At 52.0% G+C, this 17,213-nt stretch overlaps 2 protein-coding genes and 1 pseudogene across 5 annotated transcripts in view; all 3 read left to right on the forward strand.

Moving 5' to 3' along the window:
• Positions 1-2,643, forward strand: part of LOC308612508 (homeodomain-interacting protein kinase 1-like) — a 4,619-nt pseudogene extending 1,976 nt beyond the window's left edge. Inside the window, exon 2 of the transcript in view lies at positions 222-2,643. The product of the transcript in view is annotated as a homeodomain-interacting protein kinase 1-like (transcript). The remainder of the gene's footprint in view (positions 1-221) is intronic.
• PROM1 (prominin 1) overlaps positions 1-17,213 on the forward strand; it is a 165,079-nt gene that overhangs the window by 25,672 nt on the left and 122,194 nt on the right. Inside the window, exon 1 of one of the 3 annotated variants that reach the window (XM_081226400.1) lies at positions 16,393-16,468. The exons of the other annotated variants lie outside the window; for them this stretch is intronic. The gene's annotated coding sequence lies outside the window, so the exon portion shown is untranslated. Of the gene's footprint in view, positions 1-16,392; positions 16,469-17,213 lie in introns of those variants that run through there. 3 annotated transcript variants of the gene reach the window in all.
• Positions 9,030-13,212, forward strand: LOC308616119 (homeodomain-interacting protein kinase 1-like; the record flags this gene model as incomplete). Its single annotated transcript, XM_081232239.1, has 1 exon — positions 9,030-13,212. The coding sequence occupies one exon, from the start codon at positions 9,030-9,032 to the stop codon at positions 12,660-12,662; it is 3,633 nt and encodes a 1,210-aa protein (XP_081088365.1). The 3' UTR covers positions 12,663-13,212.

Genomic DNA, 17,213 nt, shown 5'->3' on the forward strand with positions numbered 1-17,213 from the left:
CATCAGTTTGTGACAATGACTCACCTTCTGGATTTTCCACATGGCAATCATGTTTAAGTCTTGTTTTCAGAACATGGAGATCTGCAAAACGGAGGGTTCACATGTATGATACAGTGAGTCAGATCAAGAGTCCCTTCACCACGCATGTTGCCCCAAATACAAGCACAAATCTAACCATGAGCTTCAGCAACCAACTTAATACCGTGCACAATCAGGCCAGTGTTCTAGCTTCCAGTTCGACTGCAGCAGCTGCTACTCTTTCTCTGGCTAATTCAGATGTCTCACTGCTAAAGTACCAGTCGGCTTTGTACCCATCATCTGCAGCACCAGTTCCTGGAGTTGCCCAGCAGGGTGTTTGCTTGCAGCCTGGAACCACCCATATTTGCACTCAGACAGATCCATTCCAACAAACATTTATCGTCTGTCCACCTGCTTTTCAAACTGGACTACAAGCAACAACAAAGCATTCTGGATTCCCTGTGAGGATGGATAATGCTGTGCCCATTGTACCCCAGGCACCAGCTGCTCAGCCACCACAGAGACAGTCGGGAGTTCTTCCACAGGGAAGCTGTACACCACTAATGGTAGCAAGTCTCCACCCTCAAGTAGCCACCATCACACCGCAGTATGCGGTGCCCTTTACTCTGAGCTGCGCAGCAAGCCGGCCGGCGCTGGTTGAACAGACTGCCGCTGTACTGCAGGCTTGGCCCGGAGGAACCCAACAAATTCTCCTGCCTTCAACTTGGCAACAGTTGCCTGGGGTAGCTCTACACAACTCAGTCCAGCCCACTGCAGTGATTCCAGAGGCCATGGGTGGTGGCCAGCAGCTCACAGACTGGAGGAATGCCCACTCTGATGGCAACCAGTACAGCACTATTATGCAGCAGCCGTCCTTGCTGACTAACCATGTGACATTGGCCACTGCTCAGCCCCTGAATGTTGGCGTTGCCCATATTGTCAGACAACAAGAATCCAGTTTCCTCCCTTCAAAGAAGAATAAGCAGTCTGCTGCAGTCTCTTCTAAGTCCTCTCTGGATGTTCTGCCTTCTCAAGTCTATTCTCTGGTTGGGAGTAGCCCCCTCCGTACCACATCTTCTTATAATTCCCTAGTCCCTGTACAAGATCAGCATCAGCCAATCATCATTCCAGATACTCCCAGCCCTCCTGTGAGTGTCATCACTATCCGCAGTGACACTGATGAGGAAGAGGACAACAAATATAAGCCCAATAGCTCTGGCCTGAAGGCAAGGTCTAATGTCATCAGTTATGTCACTGTCAATGATTCTCCAGACTCTGATTCTTCCTTGAGCAGCCCATATTCCACTGATACCCTGAGTGCTCTCCGGGGCAATAGTGGACCCCTTCCGGAGGGTCCCGGCAGAGTCGTGGGGGATGGCACCGGCACCCGCACCATCATTGTACCTCCACTGAAAACTCAGCTTGGTGACTGTACTGTAGCAACCCAGGCCTCAGGTCTCCTGAGCAGTGAGACCAAGCCAGTGGCTTCAGTGAGCGGGCAGTCATCTGGATGCTGTATCACCCCCACAGGATATCGAGCTCAGCGTGGGGGGACCGGCGCAGCACAGCCACTCAACCTTAGCCAGAACCAGCAGTCATCGTCAGCTCCAAGCTCACAGGAGAGAAGCAGCAACCCTGCCCCCCGCAGGCAGCAGGCGTTTGTGACCCCACTCTCCCAAGCCCCTTACGCCTTCCAGCATGGCAGCCCACTACATTCGACCGGGCACCCACACCTGGCCCCAGCCCCTGCTCACCTGCCAAGCCAGCCTCACCTGTATACGTATGCTGCCCCCACTTCTGCTGCTGCATTGGGCTCCACCAGCTCCATTGCTCATCTCTTCTCCCCGCAGGGCTCCTCAAGGCATGCTGCAGCATATACCACCCACCCTAGCACTCTGGTGCACCAGGTCCCTGTCAGTGTTGGGCCCAGTCTGCTCACTTGTGCCAGCGTGGCCCCTGCTCAGTACCAACAGCAATTTGCCCCCCAGTCTTACATTGGGTCTTCCCGAGGCTCAACCATTTACACTGGATACCCACTGAGCCCTACCAAGACCAGCCAGTATTCTTTCTTGTAGTTGCTGAGTGTGAGGGAGGAGGGGTCAGAGTTCTTAATGGGCTGTGATGAGCTCCTCCCTCACCCTCTCCTGAAACTCCTTAGCCAGCAACTTGCTCTGCAGGGGCACACTGAAGCAGAAGGCTTTTCTCTGGGGAACCTGTCTCAGTGTTGACTGCATTGTTGTAGTCTCCCAAAGTCTGCCCTATTTTTTAATTCTTTATTTTTGTGACGGCATTTTTGGTATTTGGAAGAGTTCAGATGCCCATCGTCTGCAGGTACCAAGGAAGAGAGATCATTCTGAAGTTAACCTTTGAAAAATATTTTCTCTCTCTGACTTGATTTCTATAAATGCTTTTAAAAAACAAGTGAAGTTCCTCTTTATTTAACTTTATTTTATTGTAATTGCTGGTCAGAAGAAAAATGCTGATAGAAGAACTTGAAATCTGGTAACAAGAAAAGAAAAATCATTACTTTCTGCTTGTTTAAAAACCAAGACTTAATTGCTTATGTTAAGAGCAGCTTGCACAAGTCTGTATTTTACTATCTCGCATTTCTCCTCAAAATTTTACCCTTGCTAAGGGCACATTTAAGCTTACAGTGTTTTAAATTTGTTTTCATGTCATGTTATATTTAGTGGGAAATTGTTATTTTTGCAAAACTGGTTACATACTACTCTCTGTTACTGTTGGGATTCTCTCAGTTGCTCCTGTGTTTATTATTAGAGTAGTGTTAAAAAGGCAGCTCACCATTTGCTGGTAACTTAGTGTGAGAGAATCCATACCTACCGTGAAAGCACCAGGTGTTCTTTCTAAATGAAGCCCTGTGCATTCTTTTCAAATTATTTTTAAAAAGTCCTTCTCTCTGATTTAGCTTAAATTTTATTATTGGAAAAGCCATTAAGGTGGTTATTATTGTATGGTGGTCGTTGTTTTATTATATGCAAAATCTCTTTGTATTATGCGATACTGGCATTGGTGAGCTTTGCCTAAAGGTTGTTGGCGTTGATGAGCTTTGCCTGAATATTAGTATGAAATTCAATAATACACCTCTTTCTCTCTTTGCCTCAGCTCTCCCTTCATTCTATGTGATTTATTTGGGGAGAAAGCTAAAGCTAAAGGATCTGAAACCAGATAAGAAACGTTGTGTATAGCTTTTATGCTTTAAAGTAGCTTTCTTTGTATGTCAGCATCAAATTGAATGCTCTCTTATTAAGACTTAAGTGCATGTAGGAATTGCAATTTAAAAGAATTCCATCAAAAAGAGAAAGTAGAGAAGAAATGAAGCTGGATGGTCATCGTATTTGCTTTTAATCCAGTGTTCATGGAAATGCCGATCTCTGGACCCCAGGCTCAGAGTCCTGTGAGGTATTTGCTTAAAATTCGTGTTCTTGGGTCCCTTTCCCAGTTCGAACTCAGTGTATTTGGATGGAATCCAGGAATCTTCATCCCATAAACCAGAAAATGGTGAACCTACCTTAGTGATTAGTCTAGTGCCTGTTTGAGGGGAGAGGCCCCAAGGGAGCGATTTCCAAAGCCTGCTAAGTTGAGGATTGCAGCTGAAAGTATGGCCCCCCAGAGTGGTAGACCAGTTGTTCCGCCATGGATGAATCCAGTGAGGAGGCAGTCTGCTCCCTGTGTTGGAGGAAACAGCTACAAGCAATCCAACACCTCCCTCCCGTGGGCTGTAGACTGCTCATAAAGAGGTGCTTGACCACCTCTGAAATAGGTCAACGTGACCATTTTGTGTCAGTCTTCTCTCTACCTGCCACAATTTGATGTCAGCCATCCTTATTGAGTGCCTGCTGTGCGCCAGACTCCAAGGGTACGGAGAAGATGAGGAAGTCAGGGACTCCACCAAGCTGTTGGGCTAGATCAGTTCAATGTGATACAAGAAGGGCGTTTGGGGTGCTTTTGCCTCACGTCTGTTGTTCTGCAGTTGTGTTTGGGAAGATGGAGGTGCCTTTGGAAATTGGCATGGATTAGCCAGGAGGGAACTCAGGAAGAGTGCTGGCTCTCGAACCTTAGTTGTCTAAGAATCTGTCACCAGGGGAGCACGTTAAAAATGCAGATTAATGGGCCCCATCTCCAGAAACGAGGTCCTATAATTTCCTTTTAAACACAGACTCCGTTTTACGCTGATGGGGCTGTTGGGTCGGGAGCCGTCTTGGGTTTTCTGCTGGCAGTTTCCTGAGCTGCTCTCAGTGGCTCTCGCTACCTAGTGTGCGTTCCCAGGGAAGTACCCAGACCTTATTTTTCGGAACAACGGTTCAAACTGAGATGAAAACCTCTTCCATTTTGCCTGGACTTTTTTTTGTTTTGTTTTGTTTTTGCTGTACACGGGCCTCTCACTGCTGTGGCATCTCCCGTTGCAGAGCACAGGCCCCGGACGCCCAAGCTCAGTGGCCATGGCTCACAGGCCCAGCTGATCCGCAGCATGTGGGACCTTCCCGGACCGGGGCACGAACCCGTGTCCCCTGCATCGGCAGGCGGACTCTCAACCACTGCGCCACCAGGGAAGCCCCATCATCATCATTATTATTAGGAGTAAAAATGAGCTTCCTGAGGCATAATTATTTTTACTCGGCAGACAAGGAACCAGGCTCAGTGAGATTAAGCAGCCAAAGTCACAGTGGTGAAAAGGGACAGGGCCAAAATTTGAGGCAGGGCAGAGCTGGCTGCCCTCAGGAGGGAAGAACTCACCTCTGGGCCCCACCCAGAGAGGGCTGCCCTTGAGCAGAAGTGCTGGGGCCTCTGGAGGTGTTCAAGCAGAGGCCCTGACCACTTTCAGACGAAGAAACAGCAGGCCTGATTAGATGTCTCAGGGCACCATCTAACTTTGTATGCCTGTAGTGCAGTTTTCAGAAGTTTCCTGAACTAGCATTTATCCAGGAAATATGCACATTCAAGATCAGTTTAAATTTAAATCAAGCAAAAATAATGCCCTTTCGAGCACCTGTTTTATGCTAGATTCTGGGGTAAGTGAAAGAGCTGTTGAGTTAACCTTCCTGTCCATCATTCAACTGTCAGTCTGTCCATCCTTCCATGCATCCATCAACCCATCCATATCACAAACATTAAACACCTACTGTGTGCTAACTTCCGGAAGGTGCTTTTCTTCCATTAGTCTTATTTTTCCTACCAGAGAGTACTGTCCACTCAAGATAGGAAGTAGTGAGTGAGGAGTGAGGTGAGCACAGTTAGAAGAGGGAGTGGTTGCTTGTGGCAGAAGGTCCCCACCCCTCAGCTTGAGGGGATGGCAGGCAACGCACAGCCAAGAGACCGATATGAAAGGAGTAATGAAAGCTCCGTGTGCTTGGAGCTATAGTGGATGCCTGTGTACGTACATGGGAGCAAGGGCTGCTTTTTGCCGGTTTTATAGCTCCAGCCACTAGCATTACGATTGGTACACGCTAACGAACCAAATAATTGGGGTTTTGTTTTATTTGAGTAATTTTTTTTTTTTTAAGTCTTGGAAACTGGCATTAGAAGCGTCTAAAGCGGCAGAGGGAGTCAACCAAGGCAGGTCTGAGGTGGAACCAGAGAGATGCGAAGTTTTTAGAAGAGGAGCGGCGTTCCAAGTAGACCGCTCAGCCTGCCTCAAGGAGGCCTGGGTCCTGTGGGAGGGACGTGCTCGGTTGAGCGGGGCTCTAGCCCCAGGAAATGGAGGCAGCTAGGTCCCAGTGGGTGCCCCGGGGTATCGTGGCGAAGCTGCTTAGCTGGTCCAACCGGGAGCGCGCGGGCCGAACTCCAGGATTAGCTACCTCTAAAGTACCGAGCCAGTCCCCACCCGCCACCTGGCTGCGCGCTCAGCTCTCCCGCCGCGGGTGAGTACATTTCAGGAAGCAGTGCATTGCGGCAGCCTCATCCGCAAGTCCCGCCCGGGAGCTGGGGAGGCCGCAACACGTCCCCAAGGGCACCCTGGGCCTCGCCGGCGCGCCTCCAAGGCAGGCGCCTTTCCGGACCCGCTCCGTCCCGGGGTCTGGCCGGCGCGCGGGGCAGCGGGGCAGCGGGGCAGCGGGGCGGCCTCTCCGGAAGCCATCCCGGTGGTCCCCGAAGCCGACTCATAAATCATTCATGAGCGGGGGCCGGCCGAGCAGGGCTGGGAGGAAAGAGGGGGGCGGCAGCGGCGGCGAGGGCTAACCGGGAGCTGGACCGGGCGCACGGTGTGTAGCCGCGTCCTCACGCCGGAGGTAGGAAGGGGTCTGCGGCCCCGACCCGGGGGCTGCGTGCACCCCTTTCCAGAAAGCTGGGGGCGGAGAATGGGGAAAGGAGGGGCTTGCTCTGCTCCCTTCTCCTCCCAACCCTCGGCACCCTCTCCCCGGGCCGCGGTAGGTGGTGCGAGCCCGGGAGCGTCGGGGGAACCAGAGGAGCCGCGGGGCTGGCGAGGTGGACCCTGCGAGAGTTCCGGGCAGGGCGCAGACGCACGCAAACTTTGCGGGCTGCGTGGTGGGTCTTCTTTCCGCCCACTGGAGGGGAGCTGGCGGATGTGGCCAGGTTCCGGGGCGCGAGCAGGCGGTGGGAGCGCGAGTGGGACCCAGACCCCGAGGCTACCGGCTCGTTCTCTGAGAGGGCGGCGGACGAGGCGAGGTTGGTCCGGGGCTTGGGAACTGTTGGGCGGTGAAGGGAGTCCTGGGGAGTGGAACGAGGGGTGCGGGACACTGACCCTCCCCAGCTGGGTATGGAAAGGGGTCACCTTCCTCTGGTTTGCTAAAAGAAGTACGCGGTGCAAACGACCATCACAGGAGCGGGGCTCTGGGGGGTGCCACGGGAGGCCTTATCGCCTTGCCCATCTGGGAGCGCGCGCACGCACCCCTGGCTTGATGCATCCCCCTGGTCCGCTTTGGGTGGACAGCGCGGGGACTTTTGGCGATTGCCTGATGGAGAACGGGGTGATGGAGGCGCACCCCGCTGGGTGAGGCGCGGGCCAGGACAACAAAGGGAAGCGTGGACAGAGGAGGAGCTTCGCGGTGCGGGAGAGTCGGGGGCCCGAGGTCAGTTTCCTCGAAAGCCCTCTCCGAGAGCGTCGGGGGATGCGATCAGGGGGCCCTGCGGCACACGGCTTAGGACGGCGAGCCCAGTCCAAGCCAACCCGCGCCTCGGCGGGGAACCGGCGCCGACTCTCTCGCTGCAGCCAAGTTACTCCGGCAACCCCCTCCCCCAGGCGACGGCGGATTCCTCGAGTCTCCTGGTTTCCCGCGCCCGCCTTGCCGCCCATCCTTTGTCCCGCAGGCGGGGAAAGGTTCCTGGCGCGGAGGGAGCGAGGGCAGGAGCGGCCCGGGCCTGGCGGTGGGTTGGAGGGGAAGGCTGGGGAAGCGGCGCCACCAGCTTTCCGTAGCAACAGGTTGCGCCTGTAGCCCGCGGCGGCTGCTGACCTTGCTCCTGCCCGGGCAGGAGGAAGGTTTTCCCGGGTTTCTGAGAGAGGCGGCAGATCTTTGTTAACACAAGCAGGTGTGATTGAGGTCCTTGAACGTCCCCTCCCCCCATCCCAACAGAGACCCACTTGGAGACCCAAACAGCTGCTGTTCTTTGGTTGCTTGGACCATATGAAATTGCCATTTTCAAAAGGCTTGACTATCAGCAACTTCCTATTATTCAATGTGTGTGAAGTTACTTTTCTCACTCATTTGTGAGTTTCCTCCTTCAATGTTCTGGAAGCTGTTCTGCCTGTCAGGGTGAGCCTGGCGGCCACGGTAGAGTTGAGGATATTGCCGTTCGCAGGGGCAGTCCAGACCCTCAATCGACGGCCAGTTGTGTGTGTGTGCCAGGCGTTGTCCCTATTCTATTTCCAACCCTCCGACACTATTTAAAACACCATTTTACAGACTAGCACAAGGGAAAGCGTGGAGATTGTAAGCAACTGCTGTCACAGAGCTCATCAGCGGGGCTAGAGACTCCCCAGTCTCGAAAGCCAGGACTCTGGTCGCTGCAGCAGCGCCCTTTAGTTTAGTTTTGTTTTCTTAATGTATCCCATTATTTTTTAATGAACTTCCTTATGAGTTCCACGCTGGACTATTTCTGTGTATCTAGTAAGGTGAAGCAAAGTGCATCAAAGGATAGGTTGAAAATAATAAAACTTTAAACCAAATATTGTGTCGTCGGGACTGTTTAAAATATGAAGAAAATCAGTTTTGCAGGGACAAGAGTTCGCTCTGAGATTTGATCAAGGTCAGGATGCATTGTTAAAAATGACAGAAGCCAATTCTGGGTAATTTTAGCAAAAAAAAAAAAAAAAAGGGACTGGATACTGGGTGGCTTAGCGAAGTGACAGAAAGGCTGGCTAGCCAGGCTTGGGAGCCCGGAGGAGTGGGACTCAGGACATGCAACAGGACCCCTGATGGGTGTATGGCCACGGCTGCCACCATTAGACTCTGGCTGTGGCTGCTGGCATGTTGACATCATTGCTAGGATGACGTGGAAACTGCCTCTGCCTCAGTGTGTCTCATGCACAAGCCCAGGAGTAAGCATCTGATTGGCTGAGCCTGGGCTCAGTTTGGGCACCTCAGCTGACCTCACAATGGGAGGCAGGGCTGCCACTCCCAGAACTCACAAAGGTGGGCTCAGAAGTTGGGCAGTTCCCATCTGCCCTCCCACCCCGCAAAACCCTAGATAGCACCTACACAGATCCTTTTAAAAGAAATTCCTTCAAAAATTCCTTCAAGAGGGGGCCCGGCGGTGGCCCCGGACGGCAGCGAGAGACTGAGGCGGGAGCGCGCGGTGCTGAGGCGGCGGCGGCGGCGGCGGCGGCGGCGAGAGGCCGAGCAGCGGAGCTGGAAGGAGGCTGGGGGCGCTCCCCCCGTGAGATGGGCACGGGTAGGCTCCGGTGGGCGGGGGCCGGGGCCCGGGCCGGCTCGCGCGGGGGATATGATGACCCAGCGGCAGGGCCCCGGATCTCGTCTCCTCCTCCGCCTTCTCACTGCAGCCCCAGCTGGCGGCTGAGAACCAGACACACCGGCGGTATGGCATCACAGCTGGAGGTGTTCCCCCCGCCATCAGTGTCGTCGAGTGCCTTCTGCAGTGCAAAGAAACTGAAAATAGAGGCTTCTGGTTGGGATGTTTCTGGACAGAGCAGCAACGACAAATACTATACCCACAGCAAAACCCTCCCAGCCACACAAGGGCAAACCAGCTCTTCTCACCAGGTAGCAAATTTCAACATCCCTGCTTACGACCAGGGCCTCCTCCTCCCAGCTCTTGTAGTGGAGCATATTGTTGTCACAGCTGCTGATAGCTCTGCCAGTGCTGCTACATCAACCTTCCAAAGCAGCCAGACCCTGACTCACAGAAGCAACGTTTCTTTGCTTGAGCCATATCAAAAATGTGGATTGAAAAGAAAAAGTGAGGAATTTGACAGCAACGGTAGCGTGCAAATCATAGAAGAACATCCCCCCCTCGTGCTGCAAAACAGGACTGTGGTGGGTGCTTCTGCCACGACCACCACTGTGACCACGAAGAGTAGCAGTTCCAGTGGAGAAGGGGATTACCAGCTGGTCCAGCATGAGATCCTTTGCTCTAGGACAAACAGCTATGAAGTCTTGGAGTTCTTAGGCCGGGGCACATTTGGACAGGTGGCTAAGTGCTGGAAGCGGAGCACCAAGGAAATTGTGGCTATTAAAATCTTGAAGAACCACCCCTCCTATGCCAGGCAAGGACAGATTGAAGTGAGCATCCTTTCCCGCCTAAGCAGTGAAAATGCCGATGAGTATAATTTTGTCCGTTCTTATGAGTGCTTTCAGCATAAGAATCATACCTGCCTTGTGTTCGAGATGCTGGAGCAGAACTTATATGATTTTCTAAAGCAGAACAAGTTTAGCCCACTGCCACTCAAGTACATCAGACCCATCTTGCAGCAGGTGGCCACAGCCCTGATGAAGCTCAAGAGCCTTGGTCTAATTCACACTGACCTTAAGCCTGAAAACATAATGCTGGTCGATCCAGTGCGCCAACCCTACCGAGTGAAGGTCATTGACTTTGGTTCTGCTAGTCACGTTTCCAAAGCTGTGTGCTCAGCCTACTTACAGTCACGTTACTACAGAGCCCCTGAAATTATTCTTGGATTACCATTTTGTGAAGCTATTGATATGTGGTCATTGGGCTGTGTGATAGCTGAGCTGTTCCTGGGGCGGCCTCTTTATCCTGGTGCTTCAGAATATGATCAGATTCGTTACATTTCACAAACACAAGGCCTGCCAGCTGAGTATCTTCTCAGTGCCGGAACCAAAACAACCAGGTTTTTCAACAGAGATCCTACTTTGGGGTACCCACTGTGGAGGCTTAAGACACCTGAAGAACATGAATTGGAGACTGGGATCAAATCAAAAGAAGCTCGAAAGTACATTTTTAATTGTTTAGATGATATGGCTCAGGTGAACATGTCCACAGACTTAGAGGGAACAGATATGTTGGCAGAGAAGGCGGATCGAAGAGAATACATTGATCTGTTAAAAAAACTGCTAACAATTGATGCGGATAAGAGAATTACTCCTCTGAAAACTCTTAACCATCAGTTTGTGACAATGACTCACCTTCTGGATTTTCCACATGGCAATCATGTTAAGTCTTGTTTTCAGAACATGGAGATCTGCAAACGGAGGGTTCACATGTATGATACAGTGAGTCAGATCAAGAGTCCCTTCACCACGCATGTTGCCCCAAATACAAGCACAAATCTAACCATGAGCTTCAGCAACCAACTTAATACCGTGCACAATCAGGCCAGTGTTCTAGCTTCCAGTTCGACTGCAGCAGCTGCTACTCTTTCTCTGGCTAATTCAGATGTCTCACTGCTAAAGTACCAGTCGGCTTTGTACCCATCATCTGCAGCACCAGTTCCTGGAGTTGCCCAGCAGGGTGTTTGCTTGCAGCCTGGAACCACCCATATTTGCACTCAGACAGATCCATTCCAACAAACATTTATCGTCTGTCCACCTGCTTTTCAAACTGGACTACAAGCAACAACAAAGCATTCTGGATTCCCTGTGAGGATGGATAATGCTGTGCCCATTGTACCCCAGGCACCAGCTGCTCAGCCACCACAGAGACAGTCGGGAGTTCTTCCACAGGGAAGCTGTACACCACTAATGGTAGCAAGTCTCCACCCTCAAGTAGCCACCATCACACCGCAGTATGCGGTGCCCTTTACTCTGAGCTGCGCAGCAAGCCGGCCGGCGCTGGTTGAACAGACTGCCGCTGTACTGCAGGCTTGGCCCGGAGGAACCCAACAAATTCTCCTGCCTTCAACTTGGCAACAGTTGCCTGGGGTAGCTCTACACAACTCAGTCCAGCCCACTGCAGTGATTCCAGAGGCCATGGGTGGTGGCCAGCAGCTCACAGACTGGAGGAATGCCCACTCTGATGGCAACCAGTACAGCACTATTATGCAGCAGCCGTCCTTGCTGACTAACCATGTGACATTGGCCACTGCTCAGCCCCTGAATGTTGGCGTTGCCCATATTGTCAGACAACAAGAATCCAGTTTCCTCCCTTCAAAGAAGAATAAGCAGTCTGCTGCAGTCTCTTCTAAGTCCTCTCTGGATGTTCTGCCTTCTCAAGTCTATTCTCTGGTTGGGAGTAGCCCCCTCCGTACCACATCTTCTTATAATTCCCTAGTCCCTGTACAAGATCAGCATCAGCCAATCATCATTCCAGATACTCCCAGCCCTCCTGTGAGTGTCATCACTATCCGCAGTGACACTGATGAGGAAGAGGACAACAAATATAAGCCCAATAGCTCTGGCCTGAAGGCAAGGTCTAATGTCATCAGTTATGTCACTGTCAATGATTCTCCAGACTCTGATTCTTCCTTGAGCAGCCCATATTCCACTGATACCCTGAGTGCTCTCCGGGGCAATAGTGGACCCCTTCCGGAGGGTCCCGGCAGAGTCGTGGGGGATGGCACCGGCACCCGCACCATCATTGTACCTCCACTGAAAACTCAGCTTGGTGACTGTACTGTAGCAACCCAGGCCTCAGGTCTCCTGAGCAGTGAGACCAAGCCAGTGGCTTCAGTGAGCGGGCAGTCATCTGGATGCTGTATCACCCCCACAGGATATCGAGCTCAGCGTGGGGGGACCGGCGCAGCACAGCCACTCAACCTTAGCCAGAACCAGCAGTCATCGTCAGCTCCAAGCTCACAGGAGAGAAGCAGCAACCCTGCCCCCCGCAGGCAGCAGGCGTTTGTGACCCCACTCTCCCAAGCCCCTTACGCCTTCCAGCATGGCAGCCCACTACATTCGACCGGGCACCCACACCTGGCCCCAGCCCCTGCTCACCTGCCAAGCCAGCCTCACCTGTATACGTATGCTGCCCCCACTTCTGCTGCTGCATTGGGCTCCACCAGCTCCATTGCTCATCTCTTCTCCCCGCAGGGCTCCTCAAGGCATGCTGCAGCATATACCACCCACCCTAGCACTCTGGTGCACCAGGTCCCTGTCAGTGTTGGGCCCAGTCTGCTCACTTGTGCCAGCGTGGCCCCTGCTCAGTACCAACAGCAATTTGCCACCCAGTCTTACATTGGGTCTTCCCGAGGCTCAACCATTTACACTGGATACCCACTGAGCCCTACCAAGACCAGCCAGTATTCTTTCTTGTAGTTGCTGAGTGTGAGGGAGGAGGGGTCAGAGTTCTTAATGGGCTGTGATGAGCTCCTCCCTCACCCTCTCCTGAAACTCCTTAGCCAGCAACTTGCTCTGCAGGGGCACACTGAAGCAGAAGGCTTTTCTCTGGGGAACCTGTCTCAGTGTTGACTGCATTGTTGTAGTCTCCCAAAGTCTGCCCTATTTTTTAATTCTTTATTTTTGTGACGGCATTTTTGGTATTTGGAAGAGTTCAGATGCCCATCGTCTGCAGGTACCAAGGAAGAGAGATCATTCTGAAGTTAACCTTTGAAAAATATTTTCTCTCTCTGACTTGATTTCTATAAATGCTTTTAAAAAACAAGTGAAGTTCCTCTTTATTTAACTTTATTTTATTGTAATTGCTGGTCAGAAGAAAAATGCTGATAGAAGAACTTGAAATCTGGTAACAAGAAAAGAAAAATCATTACTTTCTGCTTGTTTAAAAACCAAGACTTAATTGCTTATGTTAAGAGCAGCTTGCACAAGTCTGTATTTTACTATCTCGCATTTCTCCTCAAAATTTTACCCTTGCTAAGGGCACATTTAAGCTTACAGTGTTTTAAATTTGTTTTCATGTCATGTTATATTTAGTGGGAAATTGTTATTTTTGCAAAACTGGTTACATACTACTCTCTGTTACTGTTGGGATTCTCTCAGTTGCTCCTGTGTTTATTATTAGAGTAGTGTTAAAAAGGCAGCTCACCATTTGCTGGTAACTTAGTGTGAGAGAATCCATACCTACCGTGAAAGCACCAGGTGTTCTTTCTAAATGAAGCCCTGTGCATTCTTTTCAAATTATTTTTAAAAAGTCCTTCTCTCTGATTTAGCTTAAATTTTATTATTGGAAAAGCCATTAAGGTGGTTATTATTGTATGGTGGTCGTTGTTTTATTATATGCAAAATCTCTTTGTATTATGCGATACTGGCATTGGTGAGCTTTGCCTAAAGGTTGTTGGCGTTGATGAGCTTTGCCTGAATATTAGTATGAAATTCAATAATACACCTCTTTCTCTCTTTGCCTCAGCTCTCCCTTCATTCTATGTGATTTATTTGGGGAGAAAGCTAAAGCTAAAGGATCTGAAACCAGATAAGAAACGTTGTGTATAGCTTTTATGCTTTAAAGTAGCTTTCTTTGTATGTCAGCATCAAATTGAATGCTCTCTTATTAAGACTTAAGTGCATGTAGGAATTGCAATTTAAAAGAATTCCATCAAAAAGAGAAAGTAGAGAAGAAATGAAGCTGGATGGTCATCGTATTTGCTTTTAATCCAGTGTTCATGGAAATGCCGATCTCTGGACCCCAGGCTCAGAGTCCTGTGAGGTATTTGCTTAAAATTCGTGTTCTTGGGTCCCTTTCCCAGTTCGAACTCAGTGTATTTGGATGGAATCCAGGAATCTTCATCCCATAAACCAGAAAATGGTGAACCTACCTTAGTGATTAGTCTAGTGCCTGTTTGAGGGGAGAGGCCCCAAGGGAGCGATTTCCAAAGCCTGCTAAGTTGAGGATTGCAGCTGAAAGTATGGCCCCCCAGAGTGGTAGACCAGTTGTTCCGCCATGGATGAATCCAGTGAGGAGGCAGTCTGCTCCCTGTGTTGGAGGAAACAGCTACAAGCAATCCAACACCTCCCTCCCGTGGGCTGTAGACTGCTCATAAAGAGGTGCTTGACCACCTCTGAAATAGGTCAACGTGACCATTTTGTGTCAGTCTTCTCTCTACCTGCCACAATTTGATGTCAGCCATCCTTATTGAGTGCCTGCTGTGCGCCAGACTCCAAGGGTACGGAGAAGATGAGGAAGTCAGGGACTCCACCAAGCTGTTGGGCTAGATCAGTTCAATGTGATACAAGAAGGGCGTTTGGGGTGCTTTTGCCTCACGTCTGTTGTTCTGCAGTTGTGTTTGGGAAGATGGAGGTGCCTTTGGAAATTGGCATGGATTAGCCAGGAGGGAACTCAGGAAGAGTGCTGGCTCTCGAACCTTAGTTGTCTAAGAATCTGTCACCAGGGGAGCACGTTAAAAATGCAGATTAATGGGCCCCATCTCCAGAAACGAGGTCCTATAATTTCCTTTTAAACACAGACTCCGTTTTACGCTGATGGGGCTGTTGGGTCGGGAGCCGTCTTGGGTTTTCTGCTGGCAGTTTCCTGAGCTGCTCTCAGTGGCTCTCGCTACCTAGTGTGCGTTCCCAGGGAAGTACCCAGACCTTATTTTTCGGAACAACGGTTCAAACTGAGATGAAAACCTCTTCCATTTTGCCTGGACTTTTTTTTGTTTTGTTTTGTTTTTGCTGTACACGGGCCTCTCACTGCTGTGGCATCTCCCGTTGCAGAGCACAGGCCCCGGACGCCCAAGCTCAGTGGCCATGGCTCACGGGCCCAGCTGATCCGCAGCATGTGGGACCTTCCCGGACCGGGGCACGAACCCGTGTCCCCTGCATCGGCAGGCGGACTCTCAACCACTGCGCCACCAGGGAAGCCCCATCATCATCATTATTATTAGGAGTAAAAATGAGCTTCCTGAGGCATAATTATTTTTACTCGGCAGACAAGGAACCAGGCTCAGTGAGATTAAGCAGCCAAAGTCACAGTGGTGAAAAGGGACAGGGCCAAAATTTGAGGCAGGGCAGAGCTGGCTGCCCTCAGGAGGGAAGAACTCACCTCTGGGCCCCACCCAGAGAGGGCTGCCCTTGAGCAGAAGTGCTGGGGCCTCTGGAGGTGTTCAAGCAGAGGCCCTGACCACTTTCAGACGAAGAAACAGCAGGCCTGATTAGATGTCTCAGGGCACCATCTAACTTTGCATGCCTGTAGTGCAGTTTTCAGAAGTTTCCTGAACTAGCATTTATCCAGGAAATATGCACATTCAAGATCAGTTTAAATTTAAATCAAGCAAAAATAATGCCCTTTCGAGCACCTGTTTTATGCTAGATTCTGGGGTAAGTGAAAGAGCTGTTGAGTTAACCTTCCTGTCCATCATTCAACTGTCAGTCTGTCCATCCTTCCATGCATCCATCAACCCATCCATATCACAAACATTAAACACCTACTGTGTGCTAACTTCCGGAAGGTGCTTTTCTTCCATTAGTCTTATTTTTCCTACCAGAGAGTACTGTCCACTCAAGATAGGAAGTAGTGAGTGAGGAGTGAGGTGAGCACAGTTAGAAGAGGGAGTGGTTGCTTGTGGCAGAAGGTCCCCACCCCTCAGCTTGAGGGGATGGCAGGCAACGCACAGCCAAGAGACCGATATGAAAGGAGTAATGAAAGCTCCGTGTGCTTGGAGCTATAGTGGATGCCTGTGTACGTACATGGGAGCAAGGGCTGCTTTTTGCCGGTTTTATAGCTCCAGCCACTAGCATTACGATTGGTACACGCTAACGAACCAAATAATTGGGGTTTTGTTTTATTTGAGTAATTTTTTTTTTTTTTTAAGTCTTGGAAACTGGCATTAGAAGCGTCTAAAGCGGCAGAGGGAGTCAACCAAGGCAGGTCTGAGGTGGAACCAGAGAGATGCGAAGTTTTTAGAAGAGGAGCGGCGTTCCAAGTAGACCGCTCAGCCTGCCTCAAGGAGGCCTGGGTCCTGTGGGAGGGACGTGCTCGGTTGAGCGGGGCTCTAGCCCCAGGAAATGGATGCAGCTAGGTCCCAGTGGGTGCCCCGGGGTATCGTGGCGAAGCTGCTTAGCTGGTCCAACCGGGAGCGCGCGGGCCGAACTCCAGGATTAGCTACCTCTAAAGTACCGAGCCAGTCCCCACCCGCCACCTGGCTGCGCGCTCAGCTCTCCCGCCGCGGGTGAGTACATTTCAGGAAGCAGTGCATTGCGGCAGCCTCATCCGCAAGTCCCGCCCGGGAGCTGGGGAGGCCGCAACACGTCCCCAAGGGCACCCTGGGCCTCGCCGGCGCGCCTCCAAGGCAGGCGCCTTTCCGGACCCGCTCCGTCCCGGGGTCTGGCCGGCGCGCGGGGCAGCGGGGCAGCGGGGCAGCGGGGCGGCCTCTCCGGAAGCCATCCCGGTGGTCCCCGAAGCCGACTCATAAATCATTCATGAGCGGGGGCCGGCCGAGCAGGGCTGGGAGGAAAGAGGGGGGCGGCAGCGGCGGCGAGGGCTAACCGGGAGCTGGACCGGGCGCACGGTGTGTAGCCGCGTCCTCACGCCGGAGGTAGGAAGGGGTCTGCGGCCCCGACCCGGGGGCTGCGTGCACCCCTTTCCAGAAAGCTGGGGGCGGAGAATGGGGAAAGGAGGGGCTTGCTCTGCTCCCTTCTCCTCCCAACCCTCGGCACCCTCTCCCCGGGCCGCGGTAGGTGGTGCGAGCCCGGGAGCGTCGGGGGAACCAGAGGAGCCGCGGGGCTGGCGAGGTGGACCCTGCGAGAGTTCCGGGCAGGGCGCAGACGCACGCAAACTTTGCGGGCTGCGTGGTGGGTCTTCTTTCCGCCCACTGGAGGGGAGCTGGCGGATGTGGCCAGGTTCCGGGGCGCGAGCAGGCGGTGGGAGCGCGAGTGGGACCCAGACCCCGAGGCTACCGGCTCGTTCTCTGAGAG

Source organism: Mesoplodon bidens (assembly GCF_964165515.1).
Source record: "Mesoplodon bidens genome assembly, chromosome: 1".
NCBI lineage: Eukaryota > Metazoa > Chordata > Mammalia > Artiodactyla > Ziphiidae > Mesoplodon > Mesoplodon bidens.